General features: G+C 40.8%; 2 protein-coding genes across 8 annotated transcripts in view; one reads left to right on the forward strand and one right to left on the reverse strand.

The window, feature by feature from the left end:
* Positions 1-3,130, reverse strand: part of LOC147147978 (uncharacterized) — a 28,464-nt gene extending 25,334 nt beyond the window's left edge. For all 4 annotated transcript variants that reach the window (XM_086031337.1, XM_086031341.1, XM_086031339.1 and 1 more), the window contains exons 1-7: positions 3,042-3,130; positions 2,840-2,946; positions 1,219-1,312; positions 974-1,051; positions 636-793; positions 400-542; positions 140-299 (exon numbers count right to left, since the gene is read on the reverse strand). In XM_086031337.1, the coding sequence (XP_085887463.1) occupies positions 140-299; positions 400-542; positions 636-793; positions 974-1,051; positions 1,219-1,235 (556 nt within the window). In that variant the 5' untranslated portion in view covers positions 1,236-1,312; positions 2,840-2,946; positions 3,042-3,130. The remainder of the gene's footprint in view (positions 1-139; positions 300-399; positions 543-635; positions 794-973; positions 1,052-1,218; positions 1,313-2,839; positions 2,947-3,041) is intronic.
* The window catches only part of LOC147147979 (3-hydroxy-3-methylglutaryl-coenzyme A reductase-like), a 28,856-nt gene continuing 7,527 nt past the window's right edge, over positions 1,985-23,313 (forward strand). The window contains exons 1-18 of one of the 4 annotated variants that reach the window (XM_086031335.1): positions 1,985-2,344; positions 2,848-3,250; positions 3,329-3,459; positions 6,268-6,444; positions 8,394-8,505; positions 8,591-8,678; positions 8,774-8,858; positions 8,956-9,061; positions 9,342-9,448; positions 9,532-9,651; positions 9,770-9,930; positions 11,546-11,793; positions 13,835-14,004; positions 20,422-20,616; positions 20,689-20,847; positions 21,230-21,387; positions 21,474-21,579; positions 21,708-21,878. In XM_086031335.1, the coding sequence (XP_085887461.1) occupies positions 6,280-6,444; positions 8,394-8,505; positions 8,591-8,678; positions 8,774-8,858; positions 8,956-9,061; positions 9,342-9,448; positions 9,532-9,651; positions 9,770-9,930; positions 11,546-11,793; positions 13,835-14,004; positions 20,422-20,616; positions 20,689-20,847; positions 21,230-21,387; positions 21,474-21,579; positions 21,708-21,878 (2,151 nt within the window). In that variant the 5' untranslated portion in view covers positions 1,985-2,344; positions 2,848-3,250; positions 3,329-3,459; positions 6,268-6,279. Of the gene's footprint in view, positions 2,345-2,847; positions 3,460-6,267; positions 6,445-8,393; positions 8,506-8,590; positions 8,679-8,773; positions 8,859-8,955; positions 9,062-9,341; positions 9,449-9,531; positions 9,652-9,769; positions 9,931-11,545; positions 11,794-13,834; positions 14,005-20,421; positions 20,617-20,688; positions 20,848-21,229; positions 21,388-21,473; positions 21,580-21,707; positions 21,879-23,313 lie in introns of all 4 variants that reach the window. The other 3 variants (XM_086031334.1, XM_086031333.1, XM_086031336.1) reach the window with 3 other exon arrangements.

The following is a 23,313-nucleotide window of genomic DNA, read 5'->3' on the forward strand; positions in this document are numbered from 1 at the left end:
AAAATATGTGACATATAAATAATCTCACAAAGTTAGTAACTAGATGAATGTCAGTTCATGTTATGCATACAAAATGGAGCTAAAATTTTATGGCGCTCTTAGTCTGAGCCATGGTTTTAAAAAAAAGCTTAAATCATACCTACTAATGCTCCTCCATTGTCAAAAAGCGGGTTGCCTTTAGGTTTTGATTTAGCCACCTGTACTTGACAAGAATGTTTTCCAGGAATTTCAAATGTTCTTTCTTTCTTCTTGGTTTCCAATAGTGGATGTGCGCCATGTTTCAGGAGCAGATCCACTATCTGTAATCAAACAAAAAAATCAGCTGTTGCATTTGCTGGAAGTTGCGAAGGAAAGGTGTTGTTAAGGGTTATTGTAGGTGTCTAATATTTTTTGGAGTACCCTTTTATTGCCATGTGCGATGGCCTCATGCAAAGCTGTAACTTTGTTGCTTGTTGCAACGTTGACCCGAGCACCAGCATTAATCAGACAAATACAAGCCTCATACTGATTACGGAGAGCAGCTTCATGTAGGGCTGTTCGTCCTGGGAGCGAGAAACATACAGTATAACCATGACCAAGATAAAATATAACTAAATGCACTGCTTTAAACAATCTAACTTTTCATTGCACCTTACCTGTACGGTCAGCCAAGTTTACATTTTGTCTAAGCTTCAGGATGTCTTTCAGCATCTGGATATCTCCCTTAAGTACAGCTTCATGGAGCAAAGTTTCGCCAAAGCGATTCCTCTGGTTCACAACTTGGAGTTTAAGGGTTGTGCCGGTGCATGTCATGCCAGTGGATAGGGAATCAAAATCATCAAAGCCAATAATATATCTTCATGTATTCAGGAAATTTCATATCACAGACTAAAATGGTTTGGGGAACTTTTGTGCTGTCTATAGACACATTATCAGGAGAAATGAAATAAAGAACAGTCAAAAACATCCAAAGCACTTTGAGAGACAATGTATACCTGTCAAAGATTTCTTTGGTGTTGGGAGGATTTTCCTATGAGCACTAGCTCTTATCTTTACAGTCTCTGGATTTTTTCTGAAGGAAAAAAACTGAATTAAAAAAATGGCAGATCATTCCTTAGCTTGATCTTGAGGCATGACATGACTCATAAGACAATCAAATGTGTCTTATTTACTACCTCCATTAAATGACTGAAGCAGACAAAAGACAAAGACAATCCACTGACGATGACAAGAATCTACCTTGCTTTTGTAGTCATGTTCCCTTGCAGAATGTTGGCCACTTGAACAGTGATATTTGTGAGAGGACCTCACTTACTTGCTGACCAGGACCAACCTTTGTGGAAAAAAAGATATATGTAAAATATATGTTCCATGCAGGCCCACTAGTTGAAACACACCATTCTGATAAATACTGCATTTGTGGAATAAGAGTTAATCCGCCTGTTTTTAGCCATCTCAGGGGGCAGCCATTTTGTCACTTCTGTCGATTTAAGATGAGATCGAAGTTGCTCAGGACTCAGATAACGACCAATCACGGTTCACCTGTTTTCTGAAGATGAGCCATGATTGGCCGTTATCAGAGCACTAAGCAACTTCAATGAACAGTGAACAGAACTAAGAAAATGGCCGCCCCCTGAGATGGCTAAAAACAGGTGGATTTTGCTTCTTATCTCATATTCCACAAACGCAATTCTGTTATGTTGTGAGTCAAACTGAGCCATTTAGAACATCTAGAGAGAAAAAAGGATTAAACTCCATTTTTTTAATTTTCATTTTTTAATATTAAAAACATAATGTGATTTTTTGGGGGGATGATTAAACGTTAGAGCAGGTCACACCGACCCATGAACATTTTTAATAAATGATCACAACAGGAAGTTATAGTCCCAAAAATCTGTTCAATATTTTTTTTCCAAACATTTTCATACCAATAATGATGACATATTTTGGTGGTAGTTTGTCGAAGTTGGTAGACGGAAACGCTAACGGAAGCCCGTTCAAAATGATAGGCGGACCAGTGTTCTGAAATTCCTTCCTACCCATCGAGAGATCCTACCAATGCCCAGTGCACTTGCGCACAAATGCGCACAACGTCGATAAGTCTTTTTGTGGGGATTTTGTATCTTTTTGCCCTACCTTTCGTACGTTAGGTTAAAAGTGATGAGTACTTAATATTTTCGTTTTTATTTAGCTTTTTCATTGCCACAAAAATACGTTGGGCATGTTTTTTATAGTAATACTTTTAAGTATTGTGTGTTTTCTTGTAGTACCTTTTGAGCATAGCGTTGATCTGTTAACCACATTCATCACGCAGCTTATGTATACCACACTCAATTGTCAGGACGTCCTACCTGTTTGCGCCTTCGTAAGTATTAAGGGATTTTTTTTTTAAAGTTCTACCTACCAGTCTGCGTCTAAAGAAAGCAAGCTCAAAGCGCACTGACCAGAACGCTCTGTTCCCATGTTCAACGTGTAAAACGTACAGACAAGCTAGCTTGCTAGCAACATAAAACATGGCAAATTTCACTTTTCAGTTATTAATCTTTTCTCTGATTCAACCAGCTAGTGTATGAGAAGTGGCCATTTATTAGCTAAATTTACCATAAATATAGGTAGGTAAAGGTCTGCCCCTTCTAGAATTTGTCAAAGTAAGACTGCAGTGAGTAAAGTGATCGCGTCAATGTCGATACTATTTGGACAATGTCGCCATCAAGTGCCGCGAAATCAATGTTCAGGACTCATTTGGCATGTACATACAGAGAGAGGACCGCTACCGTCCAACCATACAACAAAGCGTGTGAAATTCCTTTAGTTACACAACTTTTGAGTTAAGTTAGTCAACGTCGGTCTCTCCTCTCACCGTCACAGGCGAAGCTGCGGTGACGCCAAGGGTGATTACAACCGCGGGTCGGTCGGTCAGAGACCAGTGAAGTGACAGTGAGTGACTCACGGCACGAGTGTGTTCAACTGCGAGACAAATTGAATGGGCAATAGCATAGGAATGCTTTCATGAATGAAACTGAGACTTTCGTCCAATATGCATTGGCTTTGACTTTCGTTACCGTATTAGTCGTTCATTTATTTTTTTTAATGTACCAAAGCCGCATCTGTGTTCAGAGTACGCACATTCGACATTCTGCTGAACTGACTGTGACATCGGTGAGTGAGTGTTGCAAAGAGCTTTGTGGTGCGATGAGGAGTCGTCACACGGGCCACGCCCACACAGCCATCACCAAGGAAACGAGGCGTGGAAAAAGCGTCACTGAAGCAGGTGGACGCTGTGATTGGCTCAGGTCTCGTATGATGGTAGTAGCGTGCCATGGTTCCATGTGGCCTCGCATAATTGCAGAATCCGCTCAACTTGGATGGAACTGATGTCGGGAGGCTAAAGCCCAGCCCACTCGCTCTCCCCTTAATTTGTACAGCCTTTTTTCGCTCAACCTCTGGTGTAGACGCATTCCACTCTCTTCACCCTCACAGGTAAGTCACCCTTATATATATTTTTACGCATCGCAGACAAGGGAACGTTTAAGTGCTCCGCTAATCTGAACACACTGTAAATGCTATAATCAGCACTTTTAAAAACGTATACTTTCATTACAGAGGTACCAACTCAGCAGTTGTAGTAAAAGCTGCTTGTTAAACGGATATGCAAACCCCACCCGGTATTGTGACATGCTGCAAGTAGGGTGTTATTGTCTGAATAATTTAAGTAGACAAAGGTTAAAGATTGAGAATCTTGTCATGACAAAAAAACTGTACAAACGTTTTTATGGACATTAAAATGCACAATGTATGGATACATATTTGCTTAAATGCATGTATGAATGATGCAAAGATAGCACCTGTCAAGAAACTTAGGGTACAATGTTCAAGGCTAATTTACTAGGGCTGCACGATATTGAAAAAAAATATGCGATATGGATGTTGACTATAGCGATATCGATACTACGTATTGTGATTTAACATGTACCTAAAGAAATGCCATTTTTTTATTATCCAATGAAAGAAGTAAATTTTTTTGTGATGTGGCAAAATAAGCAAGCAGATTATTTTGTTCTTAGCTAACTAATTGTAATTCCGGTCTTGGTCTCCCCCTTGTAGATAATGTCAAACCATTGGGTGGCGATGCGCATTTAAGTTAGCATCTGACTGGTGAAATTCAGATAAAAGCATACAATTTCATAATGAAATTATTGCATGTTTTGCATCACAATACTGTATCGATATGACCATATCGATATTTGTTCGATATATTGTGCACCCCTAGTACAAACCTCAACCTGCCATTTGAATAGGAGTGTGTAGGCCTACACACTCCTATTCAAATGGCAGGTTTTGCGATAAAAATTAATGAGGCCAAGATTAATCATTTTGCATCTTTTTTCACATTAATTTGACATGTAATCTATACACCTCAATTCGATGAAACAAATAGTTTTTTAGAGAGTAAAAAAAAATGTTTACAACTGCAGAGTTGCCAACTTTTATGGGTTGTCTGTATTTTGTTCCGGAAATCACTGAACGCTAGTCGTTACGGATTTAACACTGATTGCTTGTGACGACCGTAACACTGTGACTGTTCCCAATATGAAAAATAAAATCATTGCAGTGCACCCGACTGACCCTAAAGTTTGCCCTTAAATTATATATATATTTGAGACAGTGCAACTAAATTTGTCATCTACTTGCACATATGCGACCAATATGAATTTTTATCTTATTTTTTTAACTCTTGAATATTTTTTTTGTTGGTGACAAACTCCTGCTCCACACATCCACCCTTTCTTGATTGATAAATAAAATGTTCATATATAAAAAATAAAGCTTAACACTCTCCAGTCAGTAACATCACACATGGTAAAGTGTAGGAAAAGTAAAATTACACCTGTTTGTATGTCGTAACATCTTCCATTTTCAAAAACGGATGAGCACCAACAGGCATTACGATCTGTGGCGGCTCATCAATTAAATGAGGAGTAATATCATTTCGTCTGTCTTCAGTTTCGTTCATTAAATTGAACGACGCAATGTCTGGCCAAATACAGTCAAATGTATCCTCTTAATATGTGATGTGACTGCTGACAACTTTGCAGGGGGCTGCCATTTTCAGATCATTTGACCGGAAGATGATCTGACTTTGGTTGGTCATCGCTCAATTAGTGCCTTTGCAATTAGCAAATTTGGTTTTATCATACAGTATCACGATTATTTGCAAATGTAATTAATCCTTCAGCCCTACTCCTCGAAATCAAGGAGCAGCAGCTCTACTACGAGTCTCTCACGGAAGACCGAGCTTCTTACCCTATCTCTTTAGGAAATAGGGTACTCTTTTTGCCCGCTTTTATCTGCCACTTTGTTCTTTCGGTTACAACCCCACAGCTCATGGGTGAGGGTATGAATGTAGACCGATTGGTAAGTCGAGAGCTTTGCCTTTTGGCTCAGCTCTTTCTTTTACCATGACAGACTGATGCACACTAGTGCACTAGTCTGCATTACTGCACCGATCAGCCCCACTCCATTATTCCTTCACTTGTCAACATGACCTTGAGATGTTTTAACTCCTCCACTTGGGGCAGGATCTTATTCCCTAGCTCTAACATGCTCACAAAATATGAATTTGTGTCCACAAATTAGCTGTGGCTCTTTACTAAAGGATGACACGGGAGTGGATTTTCACTTCAGTCCCCATTCCCGCAGAAAAAATCCCGTCCTGTCCCGATAAAAATGACTCTCTTCGTGTTCTGCTCCCGTTCAGCATGACTCCCACTCCTGTACAGCTCACATTTTGGAGCTACCTTAAAAAAACAACAACAACAAAAAACAACTAAAGTTGCATTTACAGTACATAATTTTTATGAATAAGGGCGGGGGGGGTTTGTCGAGGCCGGAAGGGTACCCAGGTCAAGGGCGGGGGGTCGAGCCCGGACCGGCAAATAAGGCTCTGCTAAAGAGTAATGTTCTAAATAGCGCAGACCAGGGGACCCTCACTTGTATAGACTGTATAGGATATACTATTCCAGTATAACTGAGCATGAACATGAATGATCTTAACTTAAAGTTTGGCAGGACCGTTAACCTGCTCACTACTAAAGCACATTTAAATAGCCGTCACACAATTGACTCGGTACGCCGCTGTGTTTGACATAGTTACTATTTTTCTACTGTGACTATATATTCAGATGTTGTTTCTCAAAAGTTCTTTTTCATATAGTGTATGGAAAATTGTAGTTGATTTCTTTTTTGTTTGTCAGAGTGTTGTAGTTCTCCTATTCTGGTATTCAACAGTGCTCTTTCACCATGCTGACCAACCTGTTCCGTATTCACGGCCTTGTGGTGGCTTCCCATCCATGGGAGGTCATTGTAGGCACCGTCACCCTCACGGTGTGTATGATGTCCATGAATATGTTCACTGGAAATGACCAAATCTGTGGCTGGAACTTTGACTGCCCCAAAACAGATGAGGTGAGTGAAATGCCTTAAAATACTAAACACTGTGGTAATGCCACAAAATTTCATTTAGGAAAGATTTCACATCAAGAGCTTTATACCTCATCACATGCAAATGAATAAAGACATTAAAAACACAAGTTCCAACCTTGCATGTATAGGAGAAGACCTTAAAATAAGTACCTACTTGCACTAAAACTCAAAGGGAACATATTTTAGAAATTGACTTTTTAAATGCATGTATGAAGATACTTGGGTCTCTGGAGTCCACCCATCAAGAGTGAAATTAAACAACCCAGCAGAGGTGGGCATTCCGTCTCACCGACGGAAGGCACGCACATTTTGGTGACATTAGACGATAGGTGTGAAACAAAAAAAACAAAAAAAGACGGACTAAACACATACGGAAGTGGATTGTCGTCTGTCTAACCATCACTAACCTGGTTACGTCCAAACGGTCCTCACGGTCTATCATTGACAGAGAGAGACGGACACGCGACCCAGAGTGCAATGACTGTATATATACAGCAGGTGGCGGTATGCACCAAAGATTGAATCATGTTTGTTAGGCTGACTAGAAATAATCCATCCATCCATGCATTATCCAAACCGCTTATCTAAGAAGTAATAAAGTACCATTAGATTTGGATACAGAGACGTTTTTTTTCCGTAAAGTTTTACATTTCTATTTCTATTTTTGGAAAGAGTGGGGTTAGGAGGTTGTGAAACTGTATTTTTCAGGCCCACACTCCATTTCTGAATGTGGCAGTAATGCACCAAAAGGTGTTTGCCAACGGCTAAAAGACAGAAGAAGAAAAAAGATGAATTCGAGAAAAAAAAACATCCATTTATTATAATTTCGACTTTACTTTGGTTTCTGAAGCATTTTAATCCACCAGGATTGTACCTTTCTGGTTAAGGTAATAAAAACTTTAAAGTAAAACTTATTAGAGTTAAAGCGGCAGCAGGGTCCCACTTAAAGTTCAATAGATTGGCAAATATAGGCTATGTGAAATGTCAAATGTATGTGAGTGTAAAGCTATTTGAGCAGCAACCTAACTCATTATGATGAGTGTAGTGCACTCCATTTACCATTGTAATCAAATCGGTTCAGATAATGGATGGAGGGATTTTTCATTTCTTGGACCCTTTTTTTTCTTCTTCCAGCTTGATTGACGGACTAGCGGAGCTTTGATGTTTACTGACGGAAGCGTAGTTAAAATAACATGACGGATTGGCCGACAGATGATTACAGTTTGGTTCGGCTTGAAAAATTGACTGAAGACGGACAGGTACCCAGGCTGCTGATGGATGACGAATGACGGCAAACTTTAGTAATATGCCCACCTCTGCAACCCAGTAAATCTTTTATCTACCTTAGTCTAAAAATGCAATCTGGCCTGAATTCTGTTGAATTGCTGCAACGAGTAAAAATGCAATTCTTGATGCGCCCTGACTTTATGGGCTGGGAATTACCCAAATAAATTGTGTAAGGTGCTGTGAGTCCTCAAAAACACAGTTGTGGCACCAAGTGATGATGTGTAAAGCATGACAATGTAAGTCTGCCCAGGCTGCCGACATAGCATTTGCAGTTTAGCCGCTACTTAGTAGCCTTGCTACCATCAGAGCAAGCAACAACTATAACAATGTAATGTAGTACAACAAAGTTGCATATTCATCTGCCAAATTCCGCCCACGTTCAATGATTGACCTCAAAATCTCTTTAAAGTCATCCATTTATATTATATACTCTTTCATAATGTGAAAGTCAACAGATATCCGTCATGCTTCATTTTTACGTTGAATACTTTTTATTTTTACTGTAGTAGGGATGTGGTACAAAGGGATGTGATGGCTTTCGTACCGTATTCCTATGCACCTTATCCTTAACATGACATTTTTGAGCACTGTAAAAATTCTCTTTTTTTTTTTTTTTTTTTTAAATGTCTTCATTCTTTTAACAGCAAATTCTGAGCAGTGACATAATCATCCTGACCATCACACGTTGCATTGCCATCATCTACATTTACTTCCAGTTCCAGAATTTAAGACAATTGGGATCCAAATATATTTTAGGTATGGAAATGGTTGATATTACACAGGAGGGGAATAACCAAAATGAGTTCTATATGTGATTTTTGACTCATCCATTTTTTTTAAGGCATTGCAGGCCTTTTCACAATATTTTCCAGCTTTGTATTCAGCACCGTGGTCATTCACTTCCTTGATAAAGAGCTGACTGGCCTTAAGTAAGTTTACTCGTCTTCATCTTTCATTATACTGCTATCACTGTCTCCATTTGAGAAACTTGAGTGGTTTATTATTTTTCTGGCATGTCTTCCAGTGAGGCTCTACCTTTCTTTCTGCTCCTGATCGACCTGTCCAAAGCATGTGCTCTTGCAAAGTTTGCCCTTAGCTCCAGTTCTCAGGTACAAAGACAGAACAAAATGTATGATTGAATGTCTTTTTATTTTCAGGATGAAGTTAAGGAGATTGATTTTTGGATTTGGTCTTTTTTTTATTCAGGATGAGGTTAGGGAGAATATTGCTCGAGGAATGGCAGTATTGGGACCTACATTCACTTTAGATGCTCTAGTAGAGTGCTTAGTGATCGGTGTGGGAACCATGTCAGGTATTGTTATTTTGACTTTATTCTCAGTTAGATTATGTGCAGAGAAGAGATTAGTCATAATTGAAGAATAGAGATTGACATTTGGTTTTTATTTGATTTAAAAGTCATCGTGTGATTTATCAGTCTGTGCTGCCTGGCAATAGGCTATTACTGTATGTTTATAAAGGGTCAGTAGTAAAAAAAAAAAAAAAACAACACGCCAGTGTTTTATTCTATGAATGTAAATCCTCTGAATGTCTAATTCCTGAAATGCAATTGTAAAATACTTTGTATATTTCAGGAGTTCGACAGTTAGAAATAATGTGCTGCTTTGGCTGCATGTCGATTTTAGCCAACTATTTTGTCTTCATGACATTCTTCCCTGCGTGTGTGTCACTGGTGCTGGAGGTAAGAGTTCAGTTTATCTCAGTAGATTTTCATGTACTCAAAGCGTTTGCAATTGTATTCATGATGCCTGCGTTGTACTGAAGCTGTCTCGTGAGAGTCAGGAAGGCCATCCAATTTGGCAGCTGAGCCAGTTCTCTCAGGTGCTGGAGGAAGAGCAAGATAACAAACCAAATCCTGTCACCCAGAGAGTGAAAATGATTATGGTAATAGCCCTCATACGTCCCTGTTTTGTTGTGTTTTATTCAGTCTGTCACTTGTATAGTTTTCTTTTCTTCCTTTTGAGAATGTGCTTGATGAGTTGTGCATCTCCGTTGTCTGCAGTCTCTGGGCCTTGTTATGGTTCATGCTCACAGTAGGTGGATTGCTGAGCCCCTGTTGTTCAATGCTACAGTGGGAATTCCACAGGGTGCTATTGATGAAGAACACCTGTCCCCCAGGAGGATCGAACCAGAGATACCTCTGTGGCATTTTTACCTCACCAGGTAAGTGGACACCAACGTTCCAGCTTCTGTCAAACAACACACCAGGACAAAATCAATGTCCAAAAATAGAGATATTCAGTCAGGCTCCGATTTTCAGTGTTTTGATGAATATCGGCATCAGCCTTTTTTAAAAATCTGATGGCTGATAATAAATTCATTTCAAACTGTGTTAACTTCAAGCAACTATTTATGAAAAGTTTAATTTAACTTTATTAGGGATTCTACAGACCCTGGGAACATTCTGCACTTTTTGTTTTTGTTTGGAATCAAAACAAAGACAAGTGAAATTTTAACATTTCTGCCATTTTTAAATTTTGGAGGATTTTACTTACTGTAGAAAGCTATATGGATCAATTGTTTAAGTTTAACTTTTGAAGACATGCTGACGACCCAGGGAGCTCCCTTTTTGTTAGGATTGTACAACAAAGATGTATATTGGCAAACATTTATAATAATAACAAACAAAAAAATCAACATTATGCAAATCTGAAAAATTGCTTAATAAACAGATGCTTAAAGACGTTTCAACAAAGTTAGCCGTTTTCTTTTTTTTTTTATTTTAACGCGAATATTTTCCTTTTTGCTGAAAATGAATATCGGCTCCAAATATTGGTGGTAATATTGGTATCGGCCTCCTTGACGACTATATAAGGATATATCTTACTGTAAAAGTGTTGGTCAAATGTGATTTTGATGTTATTTGATGCACATTATAGGGAAAAAAAGTTACTTTTACTGTTTGGAAATAGTGACAGGAGTTCCCTCTTATATAGCATAGAATGACATTCACACTCCAGCATGGATGATGTAAAATAAGCAAAATGGATATGTAAAATTACAAACCTACTACAGTATATTGTTGGTCAAAAGAAATTTGTTATGAAAGTGCATTTACTGCATGAACTCACAGAGGTTCCCTCTTGGCTGGTAAGTAGAGACAGGAGTTCCCTGTGAGATAGCACAGAGCGACATTCACGCTCCAGAATCAAAGAAAGGAAAAATAAAAAAAACAAATGAACAATTAATATTACTTTAAGATAATGAATGGTCATTACGGCACCACGCGGGCCAACTTCAAAGTAAAAGTTCACTAAGGCTATTGCATTGGCATTAATTAAACTCACGTGATCTTGAGGAACTTCCTCTGCTGAATGCGGACTAATCACGTTGCCTTATTGTGAACGCGCACATTCTGCGGATCGTGCCCATCCTGAACCGATGCTTGATCCTTACCAATCAAAGATGATTCGTTGCACAGCTTAACTGTGACCTTAATGACGATAAGTGGTATAGAAATTAGATGGATAGAAGTTAATATAAAGACTTATTTTCTTAAACAGTTTGTTATGTTGGCGAAGAGTTTCCTCATTTGTAGTTACACCTTTTTTTTGTAAATATACACATTATTTCACAGACTGGCAATCAAAGACCAGAGATCATTTGCATCTGCATTGTGATTGATCCAACCCTTTCTATAGATTCATTTGATTTTAATTGCAAGACTTTGTTTATTTTCAAAATACAGATCGCAAGTAATTGATGAACAAAAAGCGTAACACAAAATGCTTTTGGTTGAAGCAATATTTGACCCTTTTTAACCAATGTTTTCCCACAGAATGATCACCATGGATATTGAGCAGGTGATCTGCCTGTCCTTGGCTCTGCTTCTGGCCATCAAGTACATCTTCTTTGAGCAAGTGGAGATGGAGTCTACCCTGTCAATAAGGAACCCCATCACTATGTCCACCCTGGTTCCACGACAGGCCATGGAGACTTGCTGCAGGAAGGAGCTTGATATTCTCCGCCACCATGCACCATCTCCCAGTTTGCCTTCCACCACACCATCCAACAGGGAAGAAATAGGTATGTCTGTGTTCAGTTGCAGTCATTTAGCACTCTTAACCCTGGTTCACACGGCAGGATTCTAAAATTGTCGGCCGTCTTCCAAACTCTGAGGGACCCAACACGTGACTAGAAAAAAATCACGCGTATTACACTTTTGAACGTACCGTGTATGGTGTGCAGCCACACGGCAAGGTCAACACATCATGCACGAACCGCATTCATTCACAGATATTCTCACGTTGGATGGAAAATCTCGCCAAACCCCTCGAGATTAAACGATACTTCGGAGTGAACAAACATGGCAGATGAAAAGGCAGAAGGGGTCTCAGGTCGTGTCTTGACAGTGGCGGTAGTTTGCGAATTATTTTTAGTGGAAAAAAGTGACACAAAATGAAAAGACGTTGGGCTCTGTTGCGCCATGACTGTTTTCATTTTGGATTCCTACCTCGCTTCTTTGCCACCCCGTCACCTTGCTTTCTGATTGGCTGTACGTCACGGTCAACCGGCTGCATGCTCGTTTGTCCTCGGGGCACAGCACAGTCGGGCCCCAAAAATCCAACATGTTGAATATCCCCGATTTGAGGTCAGACGTTCTTCCAAGCGGCCGAGATCAAGCTGAGCACACCTCACACGGAAGGATTATCTGTAAGATTATCTTTGGCGCCATCACGAGAGTCGGCCCCGACCAACAATTGTCGAGAGGGGAGATTCACGGCTAAAATCGGGCCGATTATCCTGCCGTGTGAACCAGGCTTTAGATGGAGATGCTATCATGACCAAAATCAGCACACATCGGTATTATCACAATATCATTAAAATAAATGTTCATGTGAAACCAGGTTAAATGTAAACAAAACAAAAATTACACATACACTCCCAAGCATTGCAACACATTTTATTTTGAATATAAAAATATTTAGGATTGACAATATGTATTTTTTGACGTTAGAAATTGTAAACAGCAAAAACTTAAATGATTTTTTTTTTTTTTTTTTTTTTTTTTAATGCATCCAAGATGCCACAAAATGTCCTTAAAGTGACCATGAGCAACACGCTATACAGTATGTAATAGTGCTAAGTCTATATCAAAACATTAACGTAATAAATCCAATTTTATGAACAGAAAAATATTTGACAAAATAATGGTACTCAATTAAATTTTTTGGAGGGGTTGAAAAGTTACAAAATATAGCAGTTTTGGTTGTGGAATAGACGTGGACATCAACATTTAGTATTTTTTTGCTTTGTTCTTTACTGTTTGTGCTACTACAAACAAAAATAGGTAAGTACTTTAACAAAGTGAAGTACAGGAATATAATTTCAATCTGCATTTTGATCCGTCAATTCAAAAGGCTCAAACTCTGGTGGTGTCAAACATACGACCAGCTGGGCAAAACCGGCCTGCTTGGGGGTTTAATCCAGCCTGCAGAATGACTTTCCAAGTGAAAAAAAGACTGGAGCAACCCTGCAATCATCCTGTACCATTCACCTTGCAGTCTGGACGTGTAGTCAGGGTGACCTAAATAAAATGGGCGTCGAAAGAAGATTTGGATTTGGAAATTTGAAATGGATTTCTGAAGAATCAATGATTATAATGTTTTAATGTGATGTTCTAAACACAATAAACTGCAGTAGCAAGTTGTTTTGATAACATTAAAAAAAAAATGAAGTTATGTCTATTTAAAGTTATGGCCCGTTTTTTGGGTCACCCTGTACCAGAAAATGTTGCTGGATTTGTTGCTAGTAGTTATTTATTGTTATTATTATTGTTGTTGTTATTATTATTATTATCTAGGTGCTAGAGGGCTCTAATAAAAAAAGAGGGTCCTAATTGCTCATTATGTGCATATAGCGGCAAAATTGCTAATTTGGCAACACTTCTTAACCCTCTTAAAGCATACAAAACAACATAACACATTCTGCCTGTCACAACAATAATTAAAATTGTAAAACATAGCATTAACTTGATATTTTATCATGACTTATCAGTGAAACTTTCATTCCTGTGACACAGCACAACAATGCTTAAAACTCAGTTTACTTCTCATTGCTTGTCTAGATGAGGTGATCCGCCCCCAGCTCGGTCCTGTTAATGATGCTGGGTCTTCAAGTAATATCTTCCTTCTGGGTGAAGGAGAAAAAGAGATCAAATCTGAAGTCACAGAGCCGCACCTCCCCCTGAAGCCTAGAGGCCTTTCTGAATGTGTGGCAATTCTCAACAATCCAGAGGTAAGACACCTCTACCTAGTTTTAAATCCCAAAAAAGTGTTGGCAAATCTTTCCATCTTATACTGTTAGTCTGTCATTCAGCTCATCTTCAATTAACACTAGAATGTCCAGAAGCCTGTCATTTATCCCTTCTACCATAATGTGCCCAAAGAGCTGTCAATATTACACCAAAGCTTTTAGCTAATATCCCACATCAAGGTGCTTTTGTTGTGGAAACAAGGCAATAATTGGCACACGGAGGAGGTGGTGGGGGGTTACGGCAGCCCATTTGGAGTAAAGTTTTATTGCGGAGTCACTTTGTCTTTGAATGAGTGACTACATGAAGATAGCATATACAAAGACATGGAATTTGAAGTCAATCCAATCACAATTTTGTTCCTTTTTAGGAATACACCAAGAACAAAATTACAAGAAAGATTAGGAGAATCCTCTCAAATATACAAAATATCAGAGCTGGGCACTTCACCCTTTTTTGCCAGTCCGGCCACGACCCCCCCACCCTTAATCATAAAAATTATCACCCCCCTCCCCGTAACCAAAAAAAAAGCGTGCATGATGCCGCCTCGGGAGAGATGCTACGGGCAGAGGTTTATTTAAAGATCATTAGCTGGCTAATTTACTATTCGAACCCGCTGTGGACATACGCTTCAAACATGCTTGAAACGTGCCACTAGTACTTAACCAGCTGTGTGCTTACTTCCATTGCTAGCCCTGGGGTTGGTTTTGTCGTATTGTATAATTACCAACAGACGGCAAGGAGTCCACAAGCATTCAACAAGTTACTTATTTATTTTCCACACTCCCCCTCCTTCACACTTCCCGGCCTTCCAAAATAAAAGCATGCAAGCAAACCACTACACAGCAGGTTTGCTACGGCGTATTTCTGGAGCGAGAGAGAGAGGTGAATTAGAACAAGGTTAGTTAATTTAAATGGAAAAAGTCCTGCTGTGTTGCTTGTTAGTGTTGGCAAGACGTGTGCATGAACTCCACCTTGATGTGCCAGCGTCATCCTTGAGTGCTGCGCGCAGCTTGACTATACTCGCACACAAATTGTTTTGAAACAGTTACGTTCCAAGTCGCTTCAAAAAGACTGTGACAACAATGTACCTGCTACAAGCATAAAGGGACCGGGATGACTAGACAATGCATTTAATTGTATTGCGAAAACGATCTGGAAGTGAGAACGTGGGTGAATAGCTTCTTTCCACACACATACGTGACATAACACCCACGCCGCTGCCTAACTAGTGTGCTTTGCAGCAGCAACAAGCTGCGTGGTGCATCCCCTCCTCCATGTGGGAAACTGTATGTCATCGCAACATGTGACATAATGGACCAATCAGAGCAGCAACAATTCCTGTTGTGTGCGTGGCATGTGTTGTAGACATGTCGCCAACAGCACAATGTGTTGGTCATGTGAATCAATGCGGCAGGGAAAATAAAGAAGCCTTTTACCGAGTAGGCAGAGATGAAATGTGGCCGCCTCGCGACCACGTCAAGCGCATGAGGGCCGATTAGTGGGCCGGACTAAAATCCACTTTCGTTCATGCTTAGTCGAGCCCTTTATTCAAATTTGTCAGCCCCCGCTCCAAAAATGGGCATGCCGGAGGGTCCGACCGGTCCGGCCCAGGGACGGACTGCGCAGCTCTACAAAATGTACTGCATGTATAAAAAAAATAGTACAGTATTGAGCAGAGAGGTGTTGCTCTCATAGATTTGTGTTGGCCTTGATGGCCTGCCATAGTCTGTGTGCATCTCTGCTCTTTGAAGTTGGAGGTGATCATTTGGAGTAGTCTTGTTTTGCTTTCCTGATACCACGGGACAGGTAGGCTCTCGCTGTTCTCAGATTGGATTCATCCCCAGCTCTGAAGGTGATGTCTGGCCTTACATCTCAAAACAATTCTACAAGTGTGCTAACTGTGGAACTGGCAGAAGACTCTGTACAATGGCTGCTTTGTAAACCTTTTTATACAAAGCACCATAACACCCACCGTTTGCATCTCAAAATATTTATACAAGTGTGCTAACTTGTTTTTGTCGGCAGAGCGTTTGCAATCCTATTCGAGCCCTGACGAAAACCAACGTTTTCTAAGATGCAAGCACACACCGTACAATGAGATATGCCCTTTAGGCTACTCAATCATGGCTACCGCTGACAAAAATGCTCAATCAAGTCTTGTAGTTTGCTATTATTGTGCCAGATTAAGGCAGCAAAGGCATGCTCACTGTTTATCCGCATTTCACTTCTCCGTCACTTCTTGTTCGTGCGCCGAGCGCTGATTTGCTAGCTAACAGCCAATCAGAGTGACCAAATGTCACGACTCGCGTCGCCGATTCAACATGCTGAAACGCCCACCAAACGCTTCCTGACGGGTTACGACGCTACGACGGTGGTCACTACATCAATCAGATGGCGCAATCAGACGCCACGACGCTTCACGACCTCCGACGTCGGATTGGTGTATCTAGGCCTTAAGAAGAAGCCAACCACAGTCACCCAATACAACACGACACAATTAACGCCACTGTATGTTGTGTTGGATGTTACAAATGCACATGTGGCCTATAGGACTGCTCGATTAAGCGATTTTGAACCGTAACTGAATTTTCTGGATAAAACGATTTTAATACCGTTCAAACCGGCACATTCGATTTTTATTTTTCGTTCATCTAAGCCACCGTAGTTTCCTCTGCATTTCCGCTTCCTCCCACGAGCGCGCAGTCCGAAACAACAACATCCAGGGCTACCGGCGATTCTGCTACGTTTGCTCAGGCAAGTGAGCATTTAGTTAATAAATCGGGCAAAAGCAGATCTGTAGTTGCGGAAATGGTATGGTTTCAACGAGATGGACACGGACCAAAACAATCCCGGGTGTAAAGTGTGTTTGAAATCAGTTGCAGTGAAAGATTCAAACACAAGCAACTTTATTTATTCATTTTTGGTTTATGAAGAGCAGAGAGACTTGACGTCTATTGTAAAGATGAGATGCTCATAATCCCAAGAGATCATTCTGTTTGTTGCCTTCACTGGCATTAGGGATGCATACTGTATGAGTTTTTTCAGACAAGGTGATTGTCACCTGGTATATTGTTATTATTGAATGACAGTTTTGCACTAATCATTTCTAATCATCGTTTTGCACTCTCAACCAGAGAGAAAGGTGAAGCCACCTTGAGCCTGGCTGCCTGCCTACCTACCTCACCTGACTGACTGACTGACTTGATTGACTGACTAGCTGGGAGGCTTGTCAAAAATATCGATACTTCGGTACTTACTTGATACGAAACATTTTGAACGGATACAATACTAGCTTGCTGTGGCATCGATATTACCGATACCAAACCACTGACTTCGATACCAACAGCGCTTTGCCAACGTCTGCTCCTAATAGTCTGCTGGTCCCGCACACACTGCCGAAGCCTGCGCCGTGCGCCCCTCCCTCCCTGCTCTGCTGAGTGCAGACTGCTCTTCGACTCCCTAGTTAGCCGCGCGCATGAGCTACAAACAAAATACAACCGATTTAAAAAAAAAAAAAAAAAAAAAAAAAAAAAAAAAAAAAGTGTGCGCCCCGGGCTCCTGCAGCCGAAGCTGTCGCAATAGCTCGAGTGGGGGCGAGCGTCCGTGGTCCTTTGGGTCAGCCCCTCTGCTCACTTTGTACCGGCTGGCAAGCGCGGGTCGCGGCGTCGGCTTCTCTGAGCGTGGGCCCTTCCCACGGATCTCCACAGCAGCCACCGTGGTGGCAGCGGTCGCCCATCGCGGGGTCGCTGATCCTGCTCGGGCCGGGCCGGCCCGGCTGGCTCATTCGGCCAATGCCGAGCCATAGAATGACGCGTTGCGGCTTATGACCCAAAGTCAGAATCGGCTAAGTACGTCTAATGACAACATTGAAACAACAAGTTCAAAACTCAAATGCACATATCCAGCTAATATTTAGTTTATAGCATACGCAGCTGCAGCATATACAGAAACACTGTACATACATATGCATCATATGTTTACATAAACTGCTTGGATTAGATAGACTTCCTTGCTTGCCCATAAAATGCAGCGTTGTGTTGGTCATACATATTTTCTTTCTAAAGCAAGACAAGGTTAGCCAAGTGTTCAGTAGCATGTTTTCAGTAACCGCTGCATTATTGTATTGTCTTGAACTTCTCAAAAATAAAGCTCTTGTGAAAAATAATACGAGATAATAATGCAAAAAAATGTATTAAAATAAATACTGGTTAAAAACAGCCCTTTGAGTAATCCATGGTAAAATTCACAAATAGTAAAAAGTTCATGAAATTGAAGAACAGCGAAGTTCATGTGATTTGTCCAAAAATAAATCCTTCTATTTTTTTCTGTTAAGAATCGGAATTGTAAATCGTTAGGAACCAGAATCGAATCAAAACATCGGACCCGGAATCGTCCAAATTCAAACGATGCCCAACCCTACCTGCTACTGTTCTGGATAGCCAATAACTGAAAGTATTTCAATTTATTTTATTTCATTTTTTTATTATTACTGTTATTATTATCTGTGACTTGTTGGTTTGCCTTAATAGATAAACATGTGGGTCTAGATACTCAGACAACTTACAGATTTTTTGGTCAATTTATGTTACTGTAAGTGGTGGGTGTTATTCTTTTTCACTACCTCAAAAAACTTGAAAATGATGTGCCATTGGTGTTGCACAGTATGGTTATTTCTTTCCACTAGTTCAGACAATTTACAGATTAATAATTGTTTTTTTTGTGTGTGTTTTGTTCTTTGCACTACTTCTTCCTTTGTTTTGCACTACCCCAGGCTCAGACAACTTAAAATGCGTCATTGGTTCCAGGCATTGACTGTACAGAGGGTTGTCGAAGTTAAATACTGAAGTTGTACTATTTTTTTGCACTACCTCTTAAAAAAACTATTGTATTAATGATAATTTAAGTTATTGGCGATTAAAAAAAAGTTTTACAGTACAAAAAAAAAAAAAGCCTGTTCTTTAATTTGTTCCGTGTGGTATCGAAATGGTATCGAATATCGATACTTAACTGAGTATTGGTATCAAAATTGAAATTCTAGTATCGTGACAAGCCTACTAGCTGGTTGGCAAAATGACTTGCTGACAGACTGTTTGGTTTACAGTCTGACTGAGTACCTTCTCTCATGTTTGATATCGTTTCGGATGCTATATGCACTTTCTTCTTTCATTATTGGTTTAATTAAGAACAGATCTGAAGTATGTTGTATAAGTAAAATGCTGTTAATCCCAAGGGATTGTTCTGTGTGTATTAAATTAAATTCACTGGAATTTTGAGTTCCAAGAAAGAAAAAATGTTTTAAATAAAAAACATTCAAAATACTTTATTTTTCATTATTTGTATTTTACAAAGAAATCGCAATTGTTATTGGAAAATCGGGTTTGAGAGAAAATAATCGGGATTTCTTGTTAGGCAAAATCGAAAAGCCCTAGTGGCCAATGCAGATAGATGCCATGGCAACGTCAGGTATGTTGTGATCAGGCAAATGCTGAGTGACGTCACTGAAATGCCAGTGACACAATGAAGGGCGTGCTACAATCTCAGCACAGATTTATGGACACTTTTCTGCATATAGTGAGTTTTGCACACATTGAGCCATTTTTCACATATGCTTTATATTTTGTATATATGATGCGATTCCTAATTCTGTTCTGTATTCACAAAAAGAAATGAAAATGTCATTGGATGCACTTCAATCTCCTTTACTTACTCTATCTGTCAGGTAGTCACATAAATAAATCTTAACAAGAATAGAAAAATACATGTGTTGATATCATCTAAGTTACCCAATGGCTCAATTCATGTAATGATTCATTCACAGGCAAAGCGATAGCAACACAAGTTTACTCCAAATGGGTGTGTCCCCCCCAATCACATCACCACTGTGTGCCAGTAATTGCCTCATTTCCATAACAAAAGCGTCTGAGCACACCCTTATGTTGAATGTTAACTAAAAAGCTTTGCGTACATTGGCGACCCTGCGGTACACATGGGGGTAAATGTAAATTGGCGGAACCCCATCTTCCGAAACTATTTTTCAAAGTTCCAAGAGCCATGACTGATACTAATAAGTCAGTGGTTTTGAAATTTGTACCTGTAACTTAATGCACAATTTGAACATTAATACTGCTCTTAAGTACAGGGAAAAAAATAGCGACTTAAAAAATGACTAATTTAAAGTGTACAGTGCGTAAGGTACATAAATAGTTATTTAAAAACAAACTGTTCCAAGAAATGAAACTGTATAGTACCGGTACTTAAAAGTTAAAACTGAACTGTACTTGACAAATACTAGTATGGTGCTGAATTCCAAAAGCTGTTCTTCTTTATGTTTGAAACGCACAACACTTGGTATCTGCTCTCGAAGAGCCCCCTGACACAACCCCACGTTTGTTTTGCAGCAGGGGCCTCGTTTCCTGAGTGATGCTGAGGTGATGATGCTGGTCAACTCTAAACACATTCCTGCTTACAAACTGGAGGCCATCATGGAGAGGCCTGAGAGAGGTGTTGCCATACGGAGACAGATTCTTACAGCAAAGCTTTCCTCTCCCTCTGCACTCTCGTCATTGCCATTCACTGATTACGACTATTCCAAGGTGAGGTCACTTACAAGAAGTCAACACAAATCCTCTTTATCACTTATGCAAAGCTATGAATGTGTCCTCCAGGTTATGGGCACCTGCTGTGAGAATGTGATTGGATATATGCCTGTGCCGGTGGGCGTGGCTGGGCCGCTACATCTGGATGGGAAGCAGTTCCAAGTTCCCATGGCAACGACGGAGGGATGCCTTGTGGCTAGCACGAATAGAGGATGTCGGGCAATTGCGGTGAATTATTTTTTACTGTTTGAAAAAAAACAAAAAAAAAACAAGTGTACAACTTTACTTGAATAGGGCAATTCTCTATGGTGGCTTTCACTAGTTGCCTGGAACGTAACCCCGGCGATAGTGGGAGTGGGAGGATAGTGGGAGGATAGTGGGAGGATAGTGGGAGGATAATGGATGGATGGTACCAGAGGTGCAACTATGCAATTTGTGACAGCAGCTCTGGAACCTTTGTGACACAATTTATATTTGTGTGTATAGTACAGTATTTCTTTGGGTCAAGATACATTTTCACATCATTATTATTTGAACTATGAAAGAATAGAAGAGAGCCAGATATTACTTTTGCATTTTGTGTGCATCTGACTGGCTCTGTCTTGTGTAGCTTGGAGGCGGAGCCAGAAGTCGCATCCTGGCTGACAGCATGACCCGCGGACCTGTGGTGAGGCTGCCTTCTGCCTGCCAGGCTGCCGAGGTTAAAGCCTGGCTAGAGAGCAGAGATGGTTTCCAGGCAATCAAAGAAGTCTTTGACAACACCAGCAGGTAAATTGAGCGCGCTTGTTGACATGCAAAGTGCACAGGATGTGTTTGCCATGATGAGGCATATCTGCGTCTGACAATTTTGGCAGGTTTGCCCGGCTGCAGAAGCTTCTTGTTGGTCTGGCTGGAAGAAATCTGTACATTCGTTTTCATTCTAAGACAGGGGATGCAATGGGAATGAATATGATCTCAAAGGTAATTCAGATAGAACTCCGTGAGAGTCATTATTTCAGTGTCACTCAAGTATTGTTTGAAGAAGTCTTGGCATGCAAAATGAATGAACTATACCACACATGCTGATACTGTGTCTTGTCCTGCTGCAGGGTACAGAGCAAGCTTTGAACAAACTTCAGCAGCACTTTCCAGAGCTGCATGTTTTGGCTGTCAGTGGCAACTACTGTACGGATAAGAAACCAGCTGCAGTCAACTGGATAGAAGGCAGAGGAAAATCAGCAGTCTGTGAGGCCACCATTCCCGCTGATGTAGTCAGAGAGGTCAGTTTAAGTCTACCTTGTTTGGGAGACATTTTGTCTTAGGTCAAGTAGTCAAAGGAGACATACAGTTGCAAGAAGTATGTTACACCTTAAAAATAAAATGACTACCTGAATTTTTGCATAAATTGCTCATAAAATGTGATCTTCATCTATGACATAATAGACAACACAGTTTGCTTCAACTGACACCACTCACAACCAATTGTGTTCCCATGTTTTTAACACAACATGTGAACAGAGTGCTGATGTAAAAAAATATTTGAACCTTTGTTTTTAATAACTGGTTTGCCGTTCTTTGGCAGCAATAACCATAACCAAACATTTGCCGTCATTGCCAAAGTGTTTCGGTTCAGCGATATTCTTGGTAGGACAGACAACCGAAATTCTCTGTACAACAAAGGCCAGAGTCGTTTACACTTATTAAAGAGACTTACTGTAGGTCCTTCAACATAAGCAGGGACTTACTCAGTATCTTTTATGGCATCGTGGTGGCCTCTGCATCATTTGATGTCACTGTCTGCTTGGGAGGAGGCATCTTGGACAAATACAGGGAAACACTAAACTGACTGGTTAAGGAAGCTAGCTCTGTCCTAGGTTGCTAACTGGATTCTATCTTGGAGGTGGCGGACAGAAGGATGTTGGCCAAAGTATTAATTTATGATGAATCTCCCAAACCCTCCTCACCTTACCGTGGTAGAGGGGTTTGCGCATCCCAATGATCCTAGGAGTTAAGTTGTCTGGGACTTTATGCCCCTGGCAGGGTCACCCATGTCAAACAGGTCCTAAGTGAGGGACCAGACTAAGCACGGCTCAAAAAACTCCTTATGATCAAAAACATTTATGGACTCCAGTTTCCCTTGCCTGGACGCGGGTCACCGGGGCCCCCCTCTGGAGCCAGGCCTGGATGTAGGGCTCGATGGCGAGCACCTTGTGGCCGGGCCTGCACCCATGGGGCTAGGCCGGGCTCAGACCGAAAAGGCAACGTGGGTCCCCCTTCCCATGGGCTCACTACCGGTAGGAGGGGCCAAAGCAGTTATAGGCAGGGACCTACCAATCCCTGGCAGCAGAAACTAACTCTTGGGACATGGAATGTCACCTCTGTGGCAGGGAAGGAGCCCGAGCTGGTGCGTGAGGCTGAGAATTTCCGACTAGATATAGTCGGGCTCATCTCCACACATAGCTTGGGCTCTGGTACCAGTCCTCTCGAGAGGGGTTGGACACTCTTCCACTCTGGAGTTGCCCAAGGTGAGAGGTGCCGTGCAGGTGTGGGCATACTTATTTCCCCGCCGACTGGACGCCTGTACATTGGGGTTTACCCCGGTGGACGAGAGGGTAGCCTTCCTCCGCCTTAGGATGGGGGGACGGGTCCTGACTGTTGTTTGTGCTTATGCACCAAACAGCTGTGCAGAGTACCCACCCTTTTTGGAGTCCTTGG

The sequence above is a fragment of the Filicampus tigris genome, chromosome 5 (genome assembly GCF_054856515.1).
Source record: "Filicampus tigris isolate MCC_2025a chromosome 5, RoL_Ftig_1.0, whole genome shotgun sequence".
NCBI lineage: Eukaryota > Metazoa > Chordata > Actinopteri > Syngnathiformes > Syngnathidae > Filicampus > Filicampus tigris.